The sequence below is a fragment of the Trematomus bernacchii genome, unplaced genomic scaffold, assembly GCF_902827165.1.
Source record: "Trematomus bernacchii unplaced genomic scaffold, fTreBer1.1, whole genome shotgun sequence".
Taxonomy (NCBI): Eukaryota; Metazoa; Chordata; class Actinopteri; order Perciformes; family Nototheniidae; genus Trematomus; species Trematomus bernacchii.
This window is the reverse complement of record NW_022987513.1, coordinates 2965434-2980048: the sequence shown is the minus strand read 5'-3', so window position 1 is coordinate 2980048 and position 14615 is coordinate 2965434. Positions and strand designations below refer to the sequence as shown.

Genomic DNA, 14615 nt, shown 5'->3' with positions numbered 1-14615 from the left:
CATTACTAAGATAAGCTTTACTTTCTCCAGAGCATGCAATTTCCCTGCAGTGATGAGCAGAGGCGTTTGTCTGTGTGTGTGTGTGTGTGTGTGTGTGTGTGTGTGTGTGTGTGTGTGTGTGTGTGTGTGTGTGTGTGTGTGTGTGTGTGTGTGTGTGTGTGTGTGTGTGTGTGTGTGTGTGTGTGTGTGAGAGTGACAAAGAGAAGGAAAGAAGAAGAGGGGGGGGGGGGAGTTGGCTGTGAGGAATGAAGAGGAAAAGCGTGTGTTGGTTAAAACCTGGTCTGTGGAGTACCTGAGTCTGCGGTGCCATTTTCGTCGCAGGCCTGGCGGATGGAGCTGGCTCTGGGCAGCGTGCCCTTGGCCTGGTGCTTGAAGATGGAGGAGGAGAGCTCCTCCAGGGTGCAGCCCAGCAGGTAGGCTGCCTTCTGGGCCCACTCGTGACGTGCAAATTGTTTCCTGCCAGCTGAGACACGTGCATAGAAAAAATCTCCATTAGTTCTTCTGCCAACCACCCAAGGCACATTGCTAGCCTGGTAGCTCCGTTACAGGCCTTTCTCTGACAGGGTAGCATTATTTGTCTGTGGTCAAGCTGACACTGACACAGCTGGTGAGAACATACACTAAAAGGCTAAATGGACTGCATTTATATAGTTATTTTCCAGTCTTTGCAACCCCTCAAAGCTTTTACATTTATAAATATCTACCAATCAGACGGTCAGTGGGGGTTTGCTCCCACCCCCTCTAGTTAAGTCATTGTCATTATATACTAATTTTATTTTGTATTATTTATTTATTATTACATTTTTTTGTTTTATATATATTTGTATATACATATATATACAGTAGACATACTGTATAATATGTATATACAAAATCAGATTTTCTTTAGCAAACTTGGTCAAAAAGGATGTAGCGAAACCCATTAAATTAGGAAGCAACCGTGCAATACAATACCATCAGGAGCAATTTGGGTGCCTCAATAAGATGACTGTTAGGGATCGAACCACCAAGCTTTACATAGGGGGATAACCACTCAACCTCCTGAGCAACAATCACAGAAAAGCATGCTTAAAATGTAACTGGCTTGAATACATTTAGCTTATGAATTGAAAATATATATCCACTAGCTTTCACAACTTCTGTTTCATGTTGGAGTCTATGAAGTTGAAGTGATAACTGATAATCAGCCCTTTAATTGTCTTGAGAATAAAAGCTAAACTTATCACAAGGGAAACAATTCCTCTATGTACATAAACACTTCTGTTGGGAAACACAAGCTTCTCTTTAATCTGGCGCCTGAGTGATGGAAACATGCCGATACAAACGCAAACTTCGGTTTTAATCCACCATGAAGTGGTATCTTCTAAGACTTGAGAGGGAAACTGGGGGATTTCACACAGAGCAGTGGGCTCTATCTGTTTCATCAGCGCTGCAGAAGCCCCACATATTTTTCACCATGATAAGCAGGATGGTTAAAAAAGACAATTACAGACATTTCAATATTTGCTTTGATAGACATTTGCCACCACAATAGCAATACATCAAATAGAGGACATTGGGTTTGCCAATATATCTGGATATCACTGTCTCAAGGAGTTTGTAAGTCTTAAAAGATTTGTGTTTTTTTTATATTTATGTATAATATTTGCCCTTAAAAGCATCCAGACTCACAGTGTAATGAGCCTTTTTTATACACTTAATAGAAGTGTTGCCAGTATGTTATACAGGGAAATGCAAGTTCAATTCAGGCGGTCCCTATAATTAGTTTTGGTGGATTAGAGACCAGTGCTGCCCTCTTGTGTCACATAATAAAGAAGCACTACCAATGAACATTTAATATTGTGTGTGATAATCAACTCATTCCTGGCACCGAAAAACCCCTTTTTAATAGTCCAGAATATGATTAGAGAATTGTTTTTTGTTTGTAAATCCAATGCTCCCTTTGGCAGAAAGACAAATTATAAATGCCATGAATGTGTTGGTCATAACTTCTATCCCATCATACTATCATGCATTGCTTCTAAACAGTGTTTTTAATGGGGGAAAGCAGTTTGAAGTCCATAAATCAGGCGGTCATTTGCTAATCAGAGATGAGTTCTGTATCATGGGACAATAATAATTGCAGAACATTTTAAAACTGTTCCCGGATGGCGTTATATCGCCATGAAAAAGATTGGCAGCCGGCTGGAGGGGAGCACTGACAATATTGGCAAGCAATTCTGTATAAGAGACTGGCAATTACAGTGCATCTAAACATTTTAAAAGCCCAACATATAGAGTCACTGCTGCTATACATTTAAATTGTGATATCTAGGTTGTTTGTGATTTTGATTCATTGTATAGTGTACTGCTAACACAGAAAGCCTTTAAGTCAAGTTGCAATTACATTACGTGGCTTGTGTGGTCATTTGTTATTTTATGATTCCTATGATGTTTTGTCAAGCACTTTGTGACTTTGTCTGTGAAAAGCACTAAACACATTTTACTTACTTTCTTACTTACTTACATTGCTTAAAAATGTGACTATTAGTTCTTAACATTCTTAAGCAAGGGGCTTGAGAAAAAAGCTATGTTTACCAAAAATATAAATCTTTTTGACAGCATTATCACAGTATTTTCAAAAGGCATCTCTTATATAAAAACTAATGCTGTGGGAGGCAGATGTATTACTTTAGGGCAACAAAAAAAAGCTTTCTTACATTAGGTTTCATCATACAAAAAGGCTTCAAAGACAGGAGCAAATCCTCATGTTTAAGAGTTAATTCTGTTCCCATCAGTCCAGTGATGCATTCTTTTAACAAGATCAAATGTTTGTCAAGATTTAAGGCCAACATCAGATGGATAGACAATTAATGGCTTCAGCTTCTGATGCACAAGCAATGCTTTGATGATTTTATTTGATCGTTTAGTAAAGCTTGTTTTGGAGGATGGAGTGGAACAACTGAAATGCATCACTTCACCTGCTGTCTGTGAGCAATAACAGCAGCAAAAACCATGAATAGCCCCCTCCTCGCCATAGATGTCTTTAATGAGCAGGACATTTTTAATATTTCATAACAAATACAACTTTCTTTTCATTTTTGAGGTGTAGATCAATGCAGGAGAGCATAACACCTGTTCACTGTGCCACATCTGCAACAAGTGCAAATGCATAATTCAGTTGTGTGGATTACAGCTGTCTTGCATCACTCTCAAGGTGTTATCTATAGTACAGGGAGATAATAAGGGCTGGGCATTCTTTGGATAGTAAGGCTCATTTCTGGCCATTTTTGTTTTTTTAACATGAACTATACAAGGTTTATTCTCAAGAAACATTATTAATACAACAAGTGATGCAGCTATAGAATGGAAAATGAAGTGAGAAATCTTACCCTTAGTAGCTCCTGCAGACCCGAGGTGGTAGATGGCCCCCAGGACGAGCCAGAAGGCCCTCTGCTCGTCCCCGCTGATCCCCAGAACCTTCATGGCTGCCTGCAGCTTGGAGAACTGCTGCGAGGCCCGCTGCTTATCTTCAGTCTGGTGGAAAACAACATTTATATTCAGATAAAATTCCTTTTAGAACAATAAGTGAGAAAAAACTCCTCTTTAAGATGTCTCGAAGTAAAAATAAGAGGTTCACAGACTTGTCATATTGCAATTAAAGGTTCAGGGACAAATGTAGGGGATATCAGGGATTAGGTCAGTTGGAAGCAATAATATTACGTAATGTTTAACATACAGCTCTGGAAAGAATGAAGAGACCACTGCAGCATTATCAGTTTCTCTGGTTTTACTATTTATAGGTATGTGGTTGAGTAAATGCAAATGTTTTTATTTTATAACAACTCGGGGGAAAGGGTACGTTGTAAAAGCGTGTGAATGCAGGTCCGCGCTCTCCTAGTAATGTTCTTTTCAGTGATGACAAGAGACCAATTATTTGGTATTTTGTTCATTCCTGTGATGCATTATAATAACACGCAGTAGGTGAGTGGCATTATTACCAGCAGGAGCAGGGACCGAGCTCTTATATAAATTGTTGGTACAGCCAGTTATATCTGCAGTACGTAAACATTCAGCTGAAGTAATCATTTTTTTCCATTTCTGGTGGTAAACAGGCCAACATTCCATTAACCAGCAGCATTTACCTTGGTCTGAGGCATGATTCCGAACATATTGTTTTCAGCAAAGTGATTCATGTGCAGCTCAGTTCTGATGAAGATGAAAGAAAACACAAGAAATCAAAATCTATAATGTCAACTATAGCCTATAGTAAAAGAATAAGGGAAGCATACATACAGTATATATAATTGAAATGTAAAAATCCAGTGCAGAAATTAATTTCACTGTGCATTGATTAAAGTAATTATTCTGACCTAAGAGAGCTGTCCACTCCAGCCATCAGGTAGTAAAAGACGTTAAAAGTGGACTCTCCTTCTGGTCGTCTGGTCACTCTCATCTTCTCCAGGAGCATGGTCTGCAAAGCAACAGCAGGACAGGATATTAGCATGATAGAAAACAACAGTTTATAAAGGCAGCACAAGTAAGCATAATAAGCAAGTGTTTGGAGAACATCTATATTTGTTCATGACACATCCTTAAGTACAATTACTACACTTCAGTACCAATAAATGCTACTTTTCTCATTTTCTGCTACTTTTTATTATATCTGAAGCAAATATTGTACGTTCACTACATTTGCCAAACAGCTTGTAAAACTCTTCAGATCAAACACTGAAAAAACTGGAACGTTGACTTTAATAACTTAACTTAATATCATTGCTTTCAACTAACCTAATAGTTATGTGAAATATGTTAACATAATACACTTAATTAAAGTCAATGTTTCAGTTTTTTCAGTCCAGTTTCTCATCTCCTTCCTGTCTAGTGATGACTTGCAGAACATTAAACTACCCACATGAGAAGTATTTTAACATATACAGCAGTGAAATGCAACATAGACAATATTGCAGCAGTATTGCTTATCCAAAAATATCATATCTAATAGTAAAATACTGACAGGGAAGATATCAGTGCACAAAGAATGCATTTACTTTTAACTATTTAACTATATTAAGTGTATTTTGCTGATTATCCTACATATTTTGCTTAAGAGATATTTGGAATGCAAGAGTATTTGTAGTGAAGTATTTACAAAGTGGGGTGTTTGTACTTTTAAATCAGTAAAGACTTTAAAAACGTCTTCCACCACTGCTGAATCATGGCAGATATGCATAATTATTCGGACCTTCAGAGGCTATTTGTACCTGGATAGAGGCTGATGTTACCAGGCCTGCCTGGTCAAAGTCCAAGGAAACAATATGGGAGAAGCGACTAGCATTCCCATTCATACAGGTGGAGGCGTTCCCAAATGCCTCCAAAACTGTGTAGACGGCCTGCCATTTCTCTGCTACAGACAACACGGAGAAAATACAGTCATTTAATACATCAGCAACAGCATGAAGGCCTGTCACGATTATAACGCTACAGACTTGTTATACTATGTACATACACATGACTTCGATAATATTTGCCTAATTATCTTAAAATTATAGCCAAGATCATGATAGAAAAAACTGAAAGGTTATCACTTTCATTCTAAGAATTGGACATTGCACAGACATTTCCGTGTAATGGAGTAAGATGTATTAACATTATAAAGTGTTTTTTTTATATCTTTTCCCATTACAATTCCAAAATGTGTTGCTCTTTGGAAAAGTAAACTTGCATTAATATGCTATTGTATTATCATTATCCTCTAATGTATCCTCTAACAAAAGTATTTATCGTGACAAGCCTAACCACAACCATAAAAGTCTAATTATTTCCAAATGTAGTCCTTTCCAACCTACAGGAGAATGTTTTGTTGGTGCTGCCCGCGACGCTGATCAGGTATTGGATGATGTGTTGACAGTTGGTGGTCTTTCCACTACCACTCTTGCCCAGCAGGACAATGGACTGATCCTGGCGAGTGGTGAGGAGGTTCCTATAGGCAGCCTGGGCCATGCTGTAAATGTGAGGGGCCGTGTCCTCCCTTCTGCAGCCCTTGAACATCTGCATCACCTGGAGAGAAGATGAAGAAACAGTGAAGGAGAGGAGGACAAAATAGAATATATGAACAGATGCAGCCTACCTTCTCAGAGTACATGGAGGGGGCGCAGATGGGGTTGACGACCACCATGTTGGGCCCAGAGTGGGTGTGCACCAGGTTACCGCCGTACCGCTGCCTCAGCGAGTGCATCACACTCGATTCGTTCAAATACTGCAGAGAGGCCAGGTCCTCCACTCGGTCAAACATCGGAGGGTTAGCCTGGAGTTCAAAGTCAAAGCGGTTAAGTTCTCGCCCTGTGTCATCTGTAATTTATGTGGTTTAGAGTTGATTTGATGATTAAATACCTTCTCTACGTCGTCTTCATCCACATCCAATAAAGATCCATCACTCTCCAGGCGGATTTTCACCTTCCCCTCTGGCAGACTGCCTGCCTTCGCCTTCAGGAGAGTCGCTGCACAGCCAAAGAGAGTGGAGTTAATTCATCATGACATATGATCTCAACCTGGGTGAAATGGCTTTGTCTTTTCTTACATGTCTGATGATGTGTGATCTCTTTTAATAATTTAAAAGCCTAATTAAAACTGAACAAGAACCAAACTAAATCTAATTACATACAGTCTGATTACATTTAGTCAAAAATTATGAGGGTCTGCACTCCACTAAAGGACAGACATTGCGCAGACATTACACATTTGTGTTTCACATTCCAATTCCAAAATGAAATGCTCTTTTATTGATCCTTATTGCTAAAAAGTCAAATCAAGTCTGAACCAGTTTTTTTAATAATATGTTTATCTTATCAGCCAGAAAACCGAACTAACAGCAAAGTGGGAGAATTATTTAAAAATTCTAATATATATAAATGATACTGATACTTAAATGGCGAAGTTTTTACTGACCAATAGAAAAGCCATCCTTGTGGACCAGCCATACTTTCTCTTTGTTGTACCAGGCTGTCTCTGCCGTAAGCTGCTCTTCTGTCTTCGCCTGTAGAAACGGGTTCAAAACAGGATATTTTTAGTGTGCAAAAAGAATAGTTGAATGATTAATGATTAAATTAGATAAATGAATTTTGGACCTGCAAAAGGATCCTACAAATGGCCCTTCAATAAGCTAATAGTATGAGTTGATAAGAGTTTCTTTTGGTTGTAAACACCTGTATGAATCTGTGAGAATTTGCTAACCGCACATGTTTGCTTAGCTTGTTTCTCTGATAACGTAGGACCCAGACTTTTAGGACATATTTGCAACGTGAGCTAAATTGTCAGTAAAAGTAAAAACACTAAATTAAGCAGTTTTTTTTATGTAAACATTTATTTTGTACCAGTGGAGAAAGGGCAGAAGGGTTCTGAGCCAAAAGCTAATGTTAGCCTAGCTTGTTTCCTCTGATAACTTAAAATCAAGGACGACCTTTTACTAAAATCCTTTATCCAGTTAAACTAAATATGGGAAATTAACCGAGATCAAAAAAGTGTCAAAAATGTGGCCCAAAAGTGGATGAAAAGACGCCTTTTGACAAACGCTTACATATGCACAAAGGGGGTGTGTAGCTTTTACAGGTTTTACTAGATAAAATGGTCACCTTCACTTAAAAGCACAGATTTCTTAAATACTTAAATAAAATAACGTAACTCTATAATGTACATCTATTTGTGTTCAGACATTAATGTTGAAATTGTTACATATTAGACCTTTACAGCACCCTTCAGAGCTCACAGAGTGTGCATTGAACCCAACGACTGCAAACTGATGTGTTCACTGAACAGACATCACAGACAGGGGGGATGCTGGGTTGTTTCATCACAACCAAGTGAATCACACAGACACAAATACATGTGTTTTAGAAGGATTGCACAGATAAAAAACATCTGAATAAATTGAAATACAACAAACAGACACAACCAAATCAAATCAGTTGTTTGGAGAGTCATGCATGAAAACAGACTCAGACATGCAATCAAGCTAGGGTCATAAACATCGGATAGCTGCACCAAGATTATTGTTGTATTTTCTGCCTGAGAAAGAGTGCCAGGTGATACCTCAACAGCTAGTGCTACAGGGAAGATAGAAGCTGGGATTGCCTCACTAACTACAGAGCGATCCTCCCACTAGCCTCTACTAGTTCATCACACACTCAAACCCCACAACAACACATCACTCTGGGGGGATGCAACCAGAACTACAATCAGTAGTAGCCATGGTCAGACCTGAGCTGCAGCCGAGTGCGCTGCCTGAAGGATGGCCACAGGGTCCTCAACAAGCTTCGACTGGAGAAGGGAAGAAGAAGATTGAATTCAACAGCTAAACATTGCATTCAATCAAGCAAATTCGTAAAAAGCACATCAAATAAAACACTGTAGCAAGACACGGCGCAGCAGCAGTGCACTATCAAGTCAAGCAACGGTAGCAGAAAAAGTCATTATATTAATTCACCATTAAAAACTACAATGTTAATGTATTAATGAGCAGGGATTACAATGTGCATTAAAGTGCAGTCTACAGGCCTGTGGGGACTATTATAAAGAAAATGAATGTTCTGTCATATTAACAGTCACAGTTAACTAGATCAGTTGTGCACAGTATGAGGCATTATAGAGCCAGTTGTAAAACAATGTAATAGTCAATGCTAATGTGCTTGGAGCAGAGATAGTACGGTGCATAAACACAATGACGTAGTAATATCTTGATATAATATGTGTCATTGCAAGCAATTCAGGGATATAAAGTCAAGTAATTGTACGGAATACCCAAGTTTTAGAGTTAACAGATATAATACCTTGTACATGTGCTTATCTAGTTACAGACAGGAGCACCTACAGTAAGGTTATGTTATGCATATTTTTAATAATCATAAGATATGATGAAGTAGACCTGAATAGTGGAGTGTACATTTTAATTTCATCCATGTTCAAAATGTCAGTAAGTGTGTCAGTATGTCTGGCTTAATTTAGGGTTGAAATAAGACATGCTGAATATGTTAAACTGCAGTTATTGTTAGGAATATCTAAATTAATACATAAACTATTCTGAGTGAAATAAAAGTCTGAATAGTTTGAATGATTTATTTCTCACATATGTTATTATAAAGACACTGCTCTTTGAAATATACGCTTCTTACTCATATTGACAAAAGGTGGAAAAACTGTGTATATTTTCCCACAATTATGTTCCCCAAGTACATTTTGTTTTATTTCCTACACTAATAAATCTTAACCTTGGTATCAATATCTGTGTGAAAATAGCAAAAACTGCAAGGCCAATACACAGCTGCACTTAATTCAAGAATCCCTGACCAAACATTGGTAACCACTTGTTTGTGTTACATCACAGAACCGAGCTCTAGCATGAACCTTGAATGAACCAAAGAGAGCAGCGCGGGGACAGAGAGGAGCGGGGGGGCACAGACAGAGCAGGGAGGGGTCAGTGTAGGACAACAAGCTCAGACACCAGCACTCTCTGCGGCGCGCCCTCCGTACGGCAGGCCGTACCCGAGAGCATTTACGGCCTCTGGCACGCTAGCCAGCAGCAGGTCAGGATCCGATGACCCACAGACATGAGACACAATATGATATAACAGGAGAAAGATGTGCCTTCCAGTGCTTTAGACTGTGAAAGAAGAAATAACCAGACACCGAGGTGTAATCAAGTACTGCCAAAATAACCAGAATGGGCAATGAACAAAGTCATAAAGTACACGGGTGCTCCTCTGGACCTGATAACAAAGAAGTTAATACTACAGAAAGAATAAGAGGGGATACCAGTCATCCTGAACAAATGCACATATTGTACTCGCACTCTAGCTCATTGCACTTCATTTGTTATTTAAAAAACTGCAACTACCTTGCACACGTACATAATGTATTTAGTATGTCAATTATAGTGTATTCTAACTTGTTCTTTGATATTGTGTAATCTATAGATACTCTATAGATCTTTACTTTTCTACTGTTAATATTTACTGTTTATTTTTGTTTTAAACTCATGTGCGGTGCCTTGTTAACTGTAACAAAAAAGTACATCTAATCTAATGTAATCCAATCCAACCTATTTTAAGGGCTGTACTCAAACTGTGATACCGATTACCCGGAAATCCTTAACTTTCTATTGAGCTAACTAACTCTGAAGTAATCTCCATTACTCCCGCAGACAGAGAAAAAGTCCCTTTGGTCACAAAGTCTCAGATGTCACTCCAAGGGGCCAACAACACAGGGGGACCCTTGTAATTGAAACCCCATTGGCAGACAGCTTGGGACAGCCGTAGACACATGAGTGGTTTTTGGACACATTCCCCTCTATCCAGGGAAGCAAGCAGTAGACCCAGGCTGGTATAGGTTGGTAAAAGCATGGCAGGTGCAAACCAAACAAAGTTTCAAAGAGAAAAGTTACATAATTGGCATCGGCGGCGAAGATCCTCCTCACACGCTTGTGATCCTCCTCAGAGGGAGTCAGCTGTGGGACCTACAGTAGGATTACAGGACCAGTGATTGAAATTGCAGAAAGCACAATCAATGATGCAGAGAAAATTGCTATGATTGTTCCACTTCAGACTGAGTGGGCACGTAGAAGCATTCCATGTAAAAAATAAGTCTAGTGCTTTTTTATGTGAGAAGATAAGATAAGATAAGATAAGATGGACCTTTATTAATCCCCGTGGGGAAATTCAGTTGTTCAAACAGCAACAGGGTAAGAGTGAAAAACAGGACAGCACAGATTCACACAGATTAATAAAATCAAAAATAAGATCAGCGATAAAAATAATAATAATAATAATGAGAAACTATGAAATAAGAAATTAATAACATTTAAATTAAAATGAGCATATATACATATTTGGTCATATAAACTATAGGTAAGAAATGAATGAAAATGAAAATGGACATATATACATATAGAGTCATATATTACATATTAGATATATTAACATGGGTTGTGGAAACAGTGTGTATGTATGTCTGGTAAACACACACTCCTTTGTGTACCTTTGCAGCAAGACGAACACACACCTGTTCATCGGTTGCAGACTGAGCCTGGGGAAGCGCAACAGGGGACGGCTTACCATCGGGGGCCACAGAGGGAGAAGATGTCTCCTTTACCTTTACACATTATATCCATATATCCACAAACACACATTTTGACAGACAAATGTTCACACACACACACACATGGAAATGACATGGGAAGATGAAGATGAAGATAAGAGTATTTTCAACAGTATTCAACACAACCGCAACAACAATCAACTTCAAGGCAGGTTTGTTTCTGCTAATGAAATGTTCCGGTTATGTCAAACAGGAAATGAGTAAAGGAAAATGACTATGAAAGAAAATTGGATCATTAAGCGTTGCAGCAGACGAATAATGGTTGGAGGCTCTTGTTTGTCAATGGTTACTTAAACAACAAGCCGTTGCAGTTTCTTTCAAGTAGTAATATCATTTAGCGTCGTCTCAGCTGAATTATCAACTGGGAATAACACCTGCATTTTAATTATTGTATGCCGCTGTGGATCAATATTTATAGTTGTGTCCCATATCTGCTGCTGTTGGCAGTTGAGTGAATTGAAGACAAACTTTTGAATCGTGATGAAATCATTACTTCTGATTTATTTGTATGTTTAGGTGACAGCAACGCTCAGTAAAGCATTTTTTCTTGCTAGTTTTCATTGAACTCCAGTGAGAGCTGGAAATAAAAAAGCAATAGATAGCACCAACCTCCAAGAATACTTGACAAATTGCATTTATAAGTTCACATCTTTCTTTCCCTACTATTGGAAAACTAAATCTCTCCCCAGAGCAGTCAACAACACAATAATCCTCAGCAAAAACACCAGGTGCATATCTCCCAAATTGAATCCTTCGCTCCACGGCCAAACACCCAACTGTTTGCCAGATTTCATGGACATCTGTTGATCACATTTTTCAGATGGCCTGCTGGCAGACAAAATGCCCAAGACAGACACTACATAAAAAGGGAAAAATAGAACTGTCTGAGGAACAAATGACTAAGAAAGTATAAACAAGTATGAAACTGAAAGGGCAGCTACAAAATAGAAATCTAGACGTTGAAAGGTTTAGATGAAGCTAAATGTAATCATCCAGCTCCAATCTGCACGACCCACTGGACTCTTGTGTTTTCTAAACAACTGTTTTGGGCTGTTTAATTGGCAAGAACTACAGATCTGTTTACTCAACATTATTTGACTTCCTATTGTGATTCCATCCCAAAAGATCCTTAAAGCCTCACAACTTCACTGCTCTGCTTGCAGAAAGTAACAGTAATGAGTCACGGCTCGGTGCTCACTGACATCTCCAACAGACCGGATTAACAGAGTTCAGGCGATGAGCACACGCTTAAATCCACTGATGAAATATGATCATGAGATGGTACATGCACCCTGTTTCCCTTATCTTGTTTAGTGTGGTGTATTTGTATTATGGCCCATTTCTGCCCAAGTTGGAGCAACAAAATTAAGAAAGAGCGATTTAGTTCATCATGAAAATGACATGTAGGCCCCGGTCTGACAGAGTGTGCTGAAGCTTTTACTGTATGTCATTGTTTTCAACTATAGGGACGTTTTTTGCTTACTGCTTTTGGGTTGCAGAGCTCCACCTCTTTTTGAAGGAGCGCCCTGAACTCCTCAAGTTTAAAAAACGTCCAACTGCCTGGGAATAAATCAAGTATTTCCTTTGTCCAAAACGTTGTTCCTATTGTCTAAATGGATGACATAATGCCTTCTGTTTTGTCTGTTGTGCAAAACCCGGAACTATACTATATATATTGGGACATAAATGAATGTGGAAGTAAAGATATCGGGAGAGAGGTTTTACTAATTAAATTGTACGATTAACTATTAGGGTATCTTAAGGTTTAGGGTTTGTGTTAAGCTAACTTTAGTACTTTTAGAACAATATTTATTTATTTTAGGTGGTATACTGCAAAAACTTGGGACAAATCAGGCGCTCTTCAACAAAAATCAAAACAGTAATATGTGCATCCCTTTTTTAACCTGCAAAACACTCTGTGATCAGGCCTTATCATGCTTAATATAAGAAATGATTATCCATAATCAAAAGCCAATCTGCTCAAATTGAAAATGTGTTTTAGGCTAGACATTGGGATGAGGTTGAATATGAACAGTAATAATAATAATAATAATGGGTTTAATTTATAACGCACTTCATATCTGAGTTCAGATCCCGAAGTGCTAATGTCTGTGTTGTTATTGAACAGCATGCTCCACCCTGAGGTTAAGTAGCAAACATGCTTTTGTTTCACTCTGTACCTCCGGTTTCTTTACGGCAACTGGTCGGGGCTTTGGGATGAACCCCGCAGGAGGAGCCAGAGGGTCTGTCTTGAGGACAGGGACGAATCCTGGAGGTCTTGCTAGGGGATTCTGTCTTGGGGGCACTGGACTGGGTTTTCTGGCAGGGATGAAACCAGGCGGAGGAGTCAACAGATTCTGTTTGGGGAGCGGGATGAAGCCAACCGGTGGGGCCAAAGGGTTGGGTTTGGGAGCGGGGATGAACCCAGCTGGAGGGGTGAGGGGGTTCACTTTAGGGGATGCAGGTGTTGGTGCTGTAGGGTTGGTCGCAGTGGCCTCCTCTGTTTTTTCCACAGCAGGTTTTTCTTCCTTTTCTTCCACAGTTACTTTCTCCTCTTCCTCCTGCTTTGCCTCTTCTTTCATGTCCTCTTTGCGGTCCTGGGTGCGGGTGCGAGGCCGGTGTTCCTTGGTTCTACTTCTGCCCATTAGGCTGGTCAGGCCCATAGAGATATCATCCGGCCTAGTGGTGGTTTTGGGCAACGAGTCTGCGGCAAAGGCAGCCCTTGCAGGCTCTGGAACAAACAGCTGGGTCGGCCCTTCTGCCTGAGCAGGAACCACACGTCTAACAATTCTTCTCACAACCTTCACAACTTTTTGACTGCCCTGCTCCTCCCCCGGAGTGTCCATGGCAACGGTGGAATTTGTCTCTTCGGCTGATGAGGCCGTTGACGGTGGACCACTTTCTGTGACTAGCCCGGGTTTAGCGATGGCCTCAGGCTGACTACTATCTACATTAGGCTGGATACAAACAGAGCAGGCCAGATATAATGCAGATTAATCCCATGCCTGGCGGAGATGAACTGTCAAAGATTTCAACAGTGTTATTGTAAATTCATGTGTGTCCTGTGTCTGACTTTGCTTGTAGTGTTAAGGGTTTCTGTGAAAGTACAAGTGTTTACGCTTTTGCATTCCTTTTTAGGGGTTCTTGTATTGAATTAAGTTCTGGGCATTGGTGATGATATAAGATGGGAACCTCCAGACAAAAGACATACATAATTGTTCAGCCTTTGAGATGAAAGACGCATGACATTTTACATGGTCATATATTTTCATTATTTTGTGCATGAACTGATCACCTTTTAATATTCTGGGGCTGTGCAGAATGTTACTCATTTATAGAGAAAAACGGTTGGTAGATAAAACAATATAATTTCCATTAGGAACAACTTAAGTGTAAATCTGTTTGTGATAATTGTTTGTATAATTTCAACAAAAGCAAATATTGCATTAGCCATTAGAAACGCCACTCCAGAGGAGGACAGACTATGT

General features: G+C 39.4%; 1 protein-coding gene across 1 annotated transcript in view; it reads right to left on the bottom strand.

Moving 5' to 3' along the window:
- LOC117470053 (unconventional myosin-XVIIIa-like) overlaps positions 1 to 14068 on the bottom strand; it is a 78606-nt gene extending 64538 nt beyond the window's left edge. Inside the window, exons 1-13 of the mRNA XM_034114581.1 lie at positions 13308 to 14068; positions 11032 to 11121; positions 10415 to 10486; positions 8236 to 8295; positions 6928 to 7015; positions 6373 to 6479; positions 6110 to 6286; positions 5829 to 6039; positions 5244 to 5386; positions 4353 to 4453; positions 4125 to 4188; positions 3372 to 3516; positions 293 to 463 (exon numbers count right to left, since the gene is read on the bottom strand). Coding sequence (XP_033970472.1) covers positions 293 to 463; positions 3372 to 3516; positions 4125 to 4188; positions 4353 to 4453; positions 5244 to 5386; positions 5829 to 6039; positions 6110 to 6286; positions 6373 to 6479; positions 6928 to 7015; positions 8236 to 8295; positions 10415 to 10486; positions 11032 to 11121; positions 13308 to 13973 — 2095 coding nt within the window. The 5' untranslated portion in view covers positions 13974 to 14068. The remainder of the gene's footprint in view (positions 1 to 292; positions 464 to 3371; positions 3517 to 4124; positions 4189 to 4352; positions 4454 to 5243; positions 5387 to 5828; positions 6040 to 6109; positions 6287 to 6372; positions 6480 to 6927; positions 7016 to 8235; positions 8296 to 10414; positions 10487 to 11031; positions 11122 to 13307) is intronic.
- Positions 14069 to 14615: the final 547 nt, after the last annotated feature.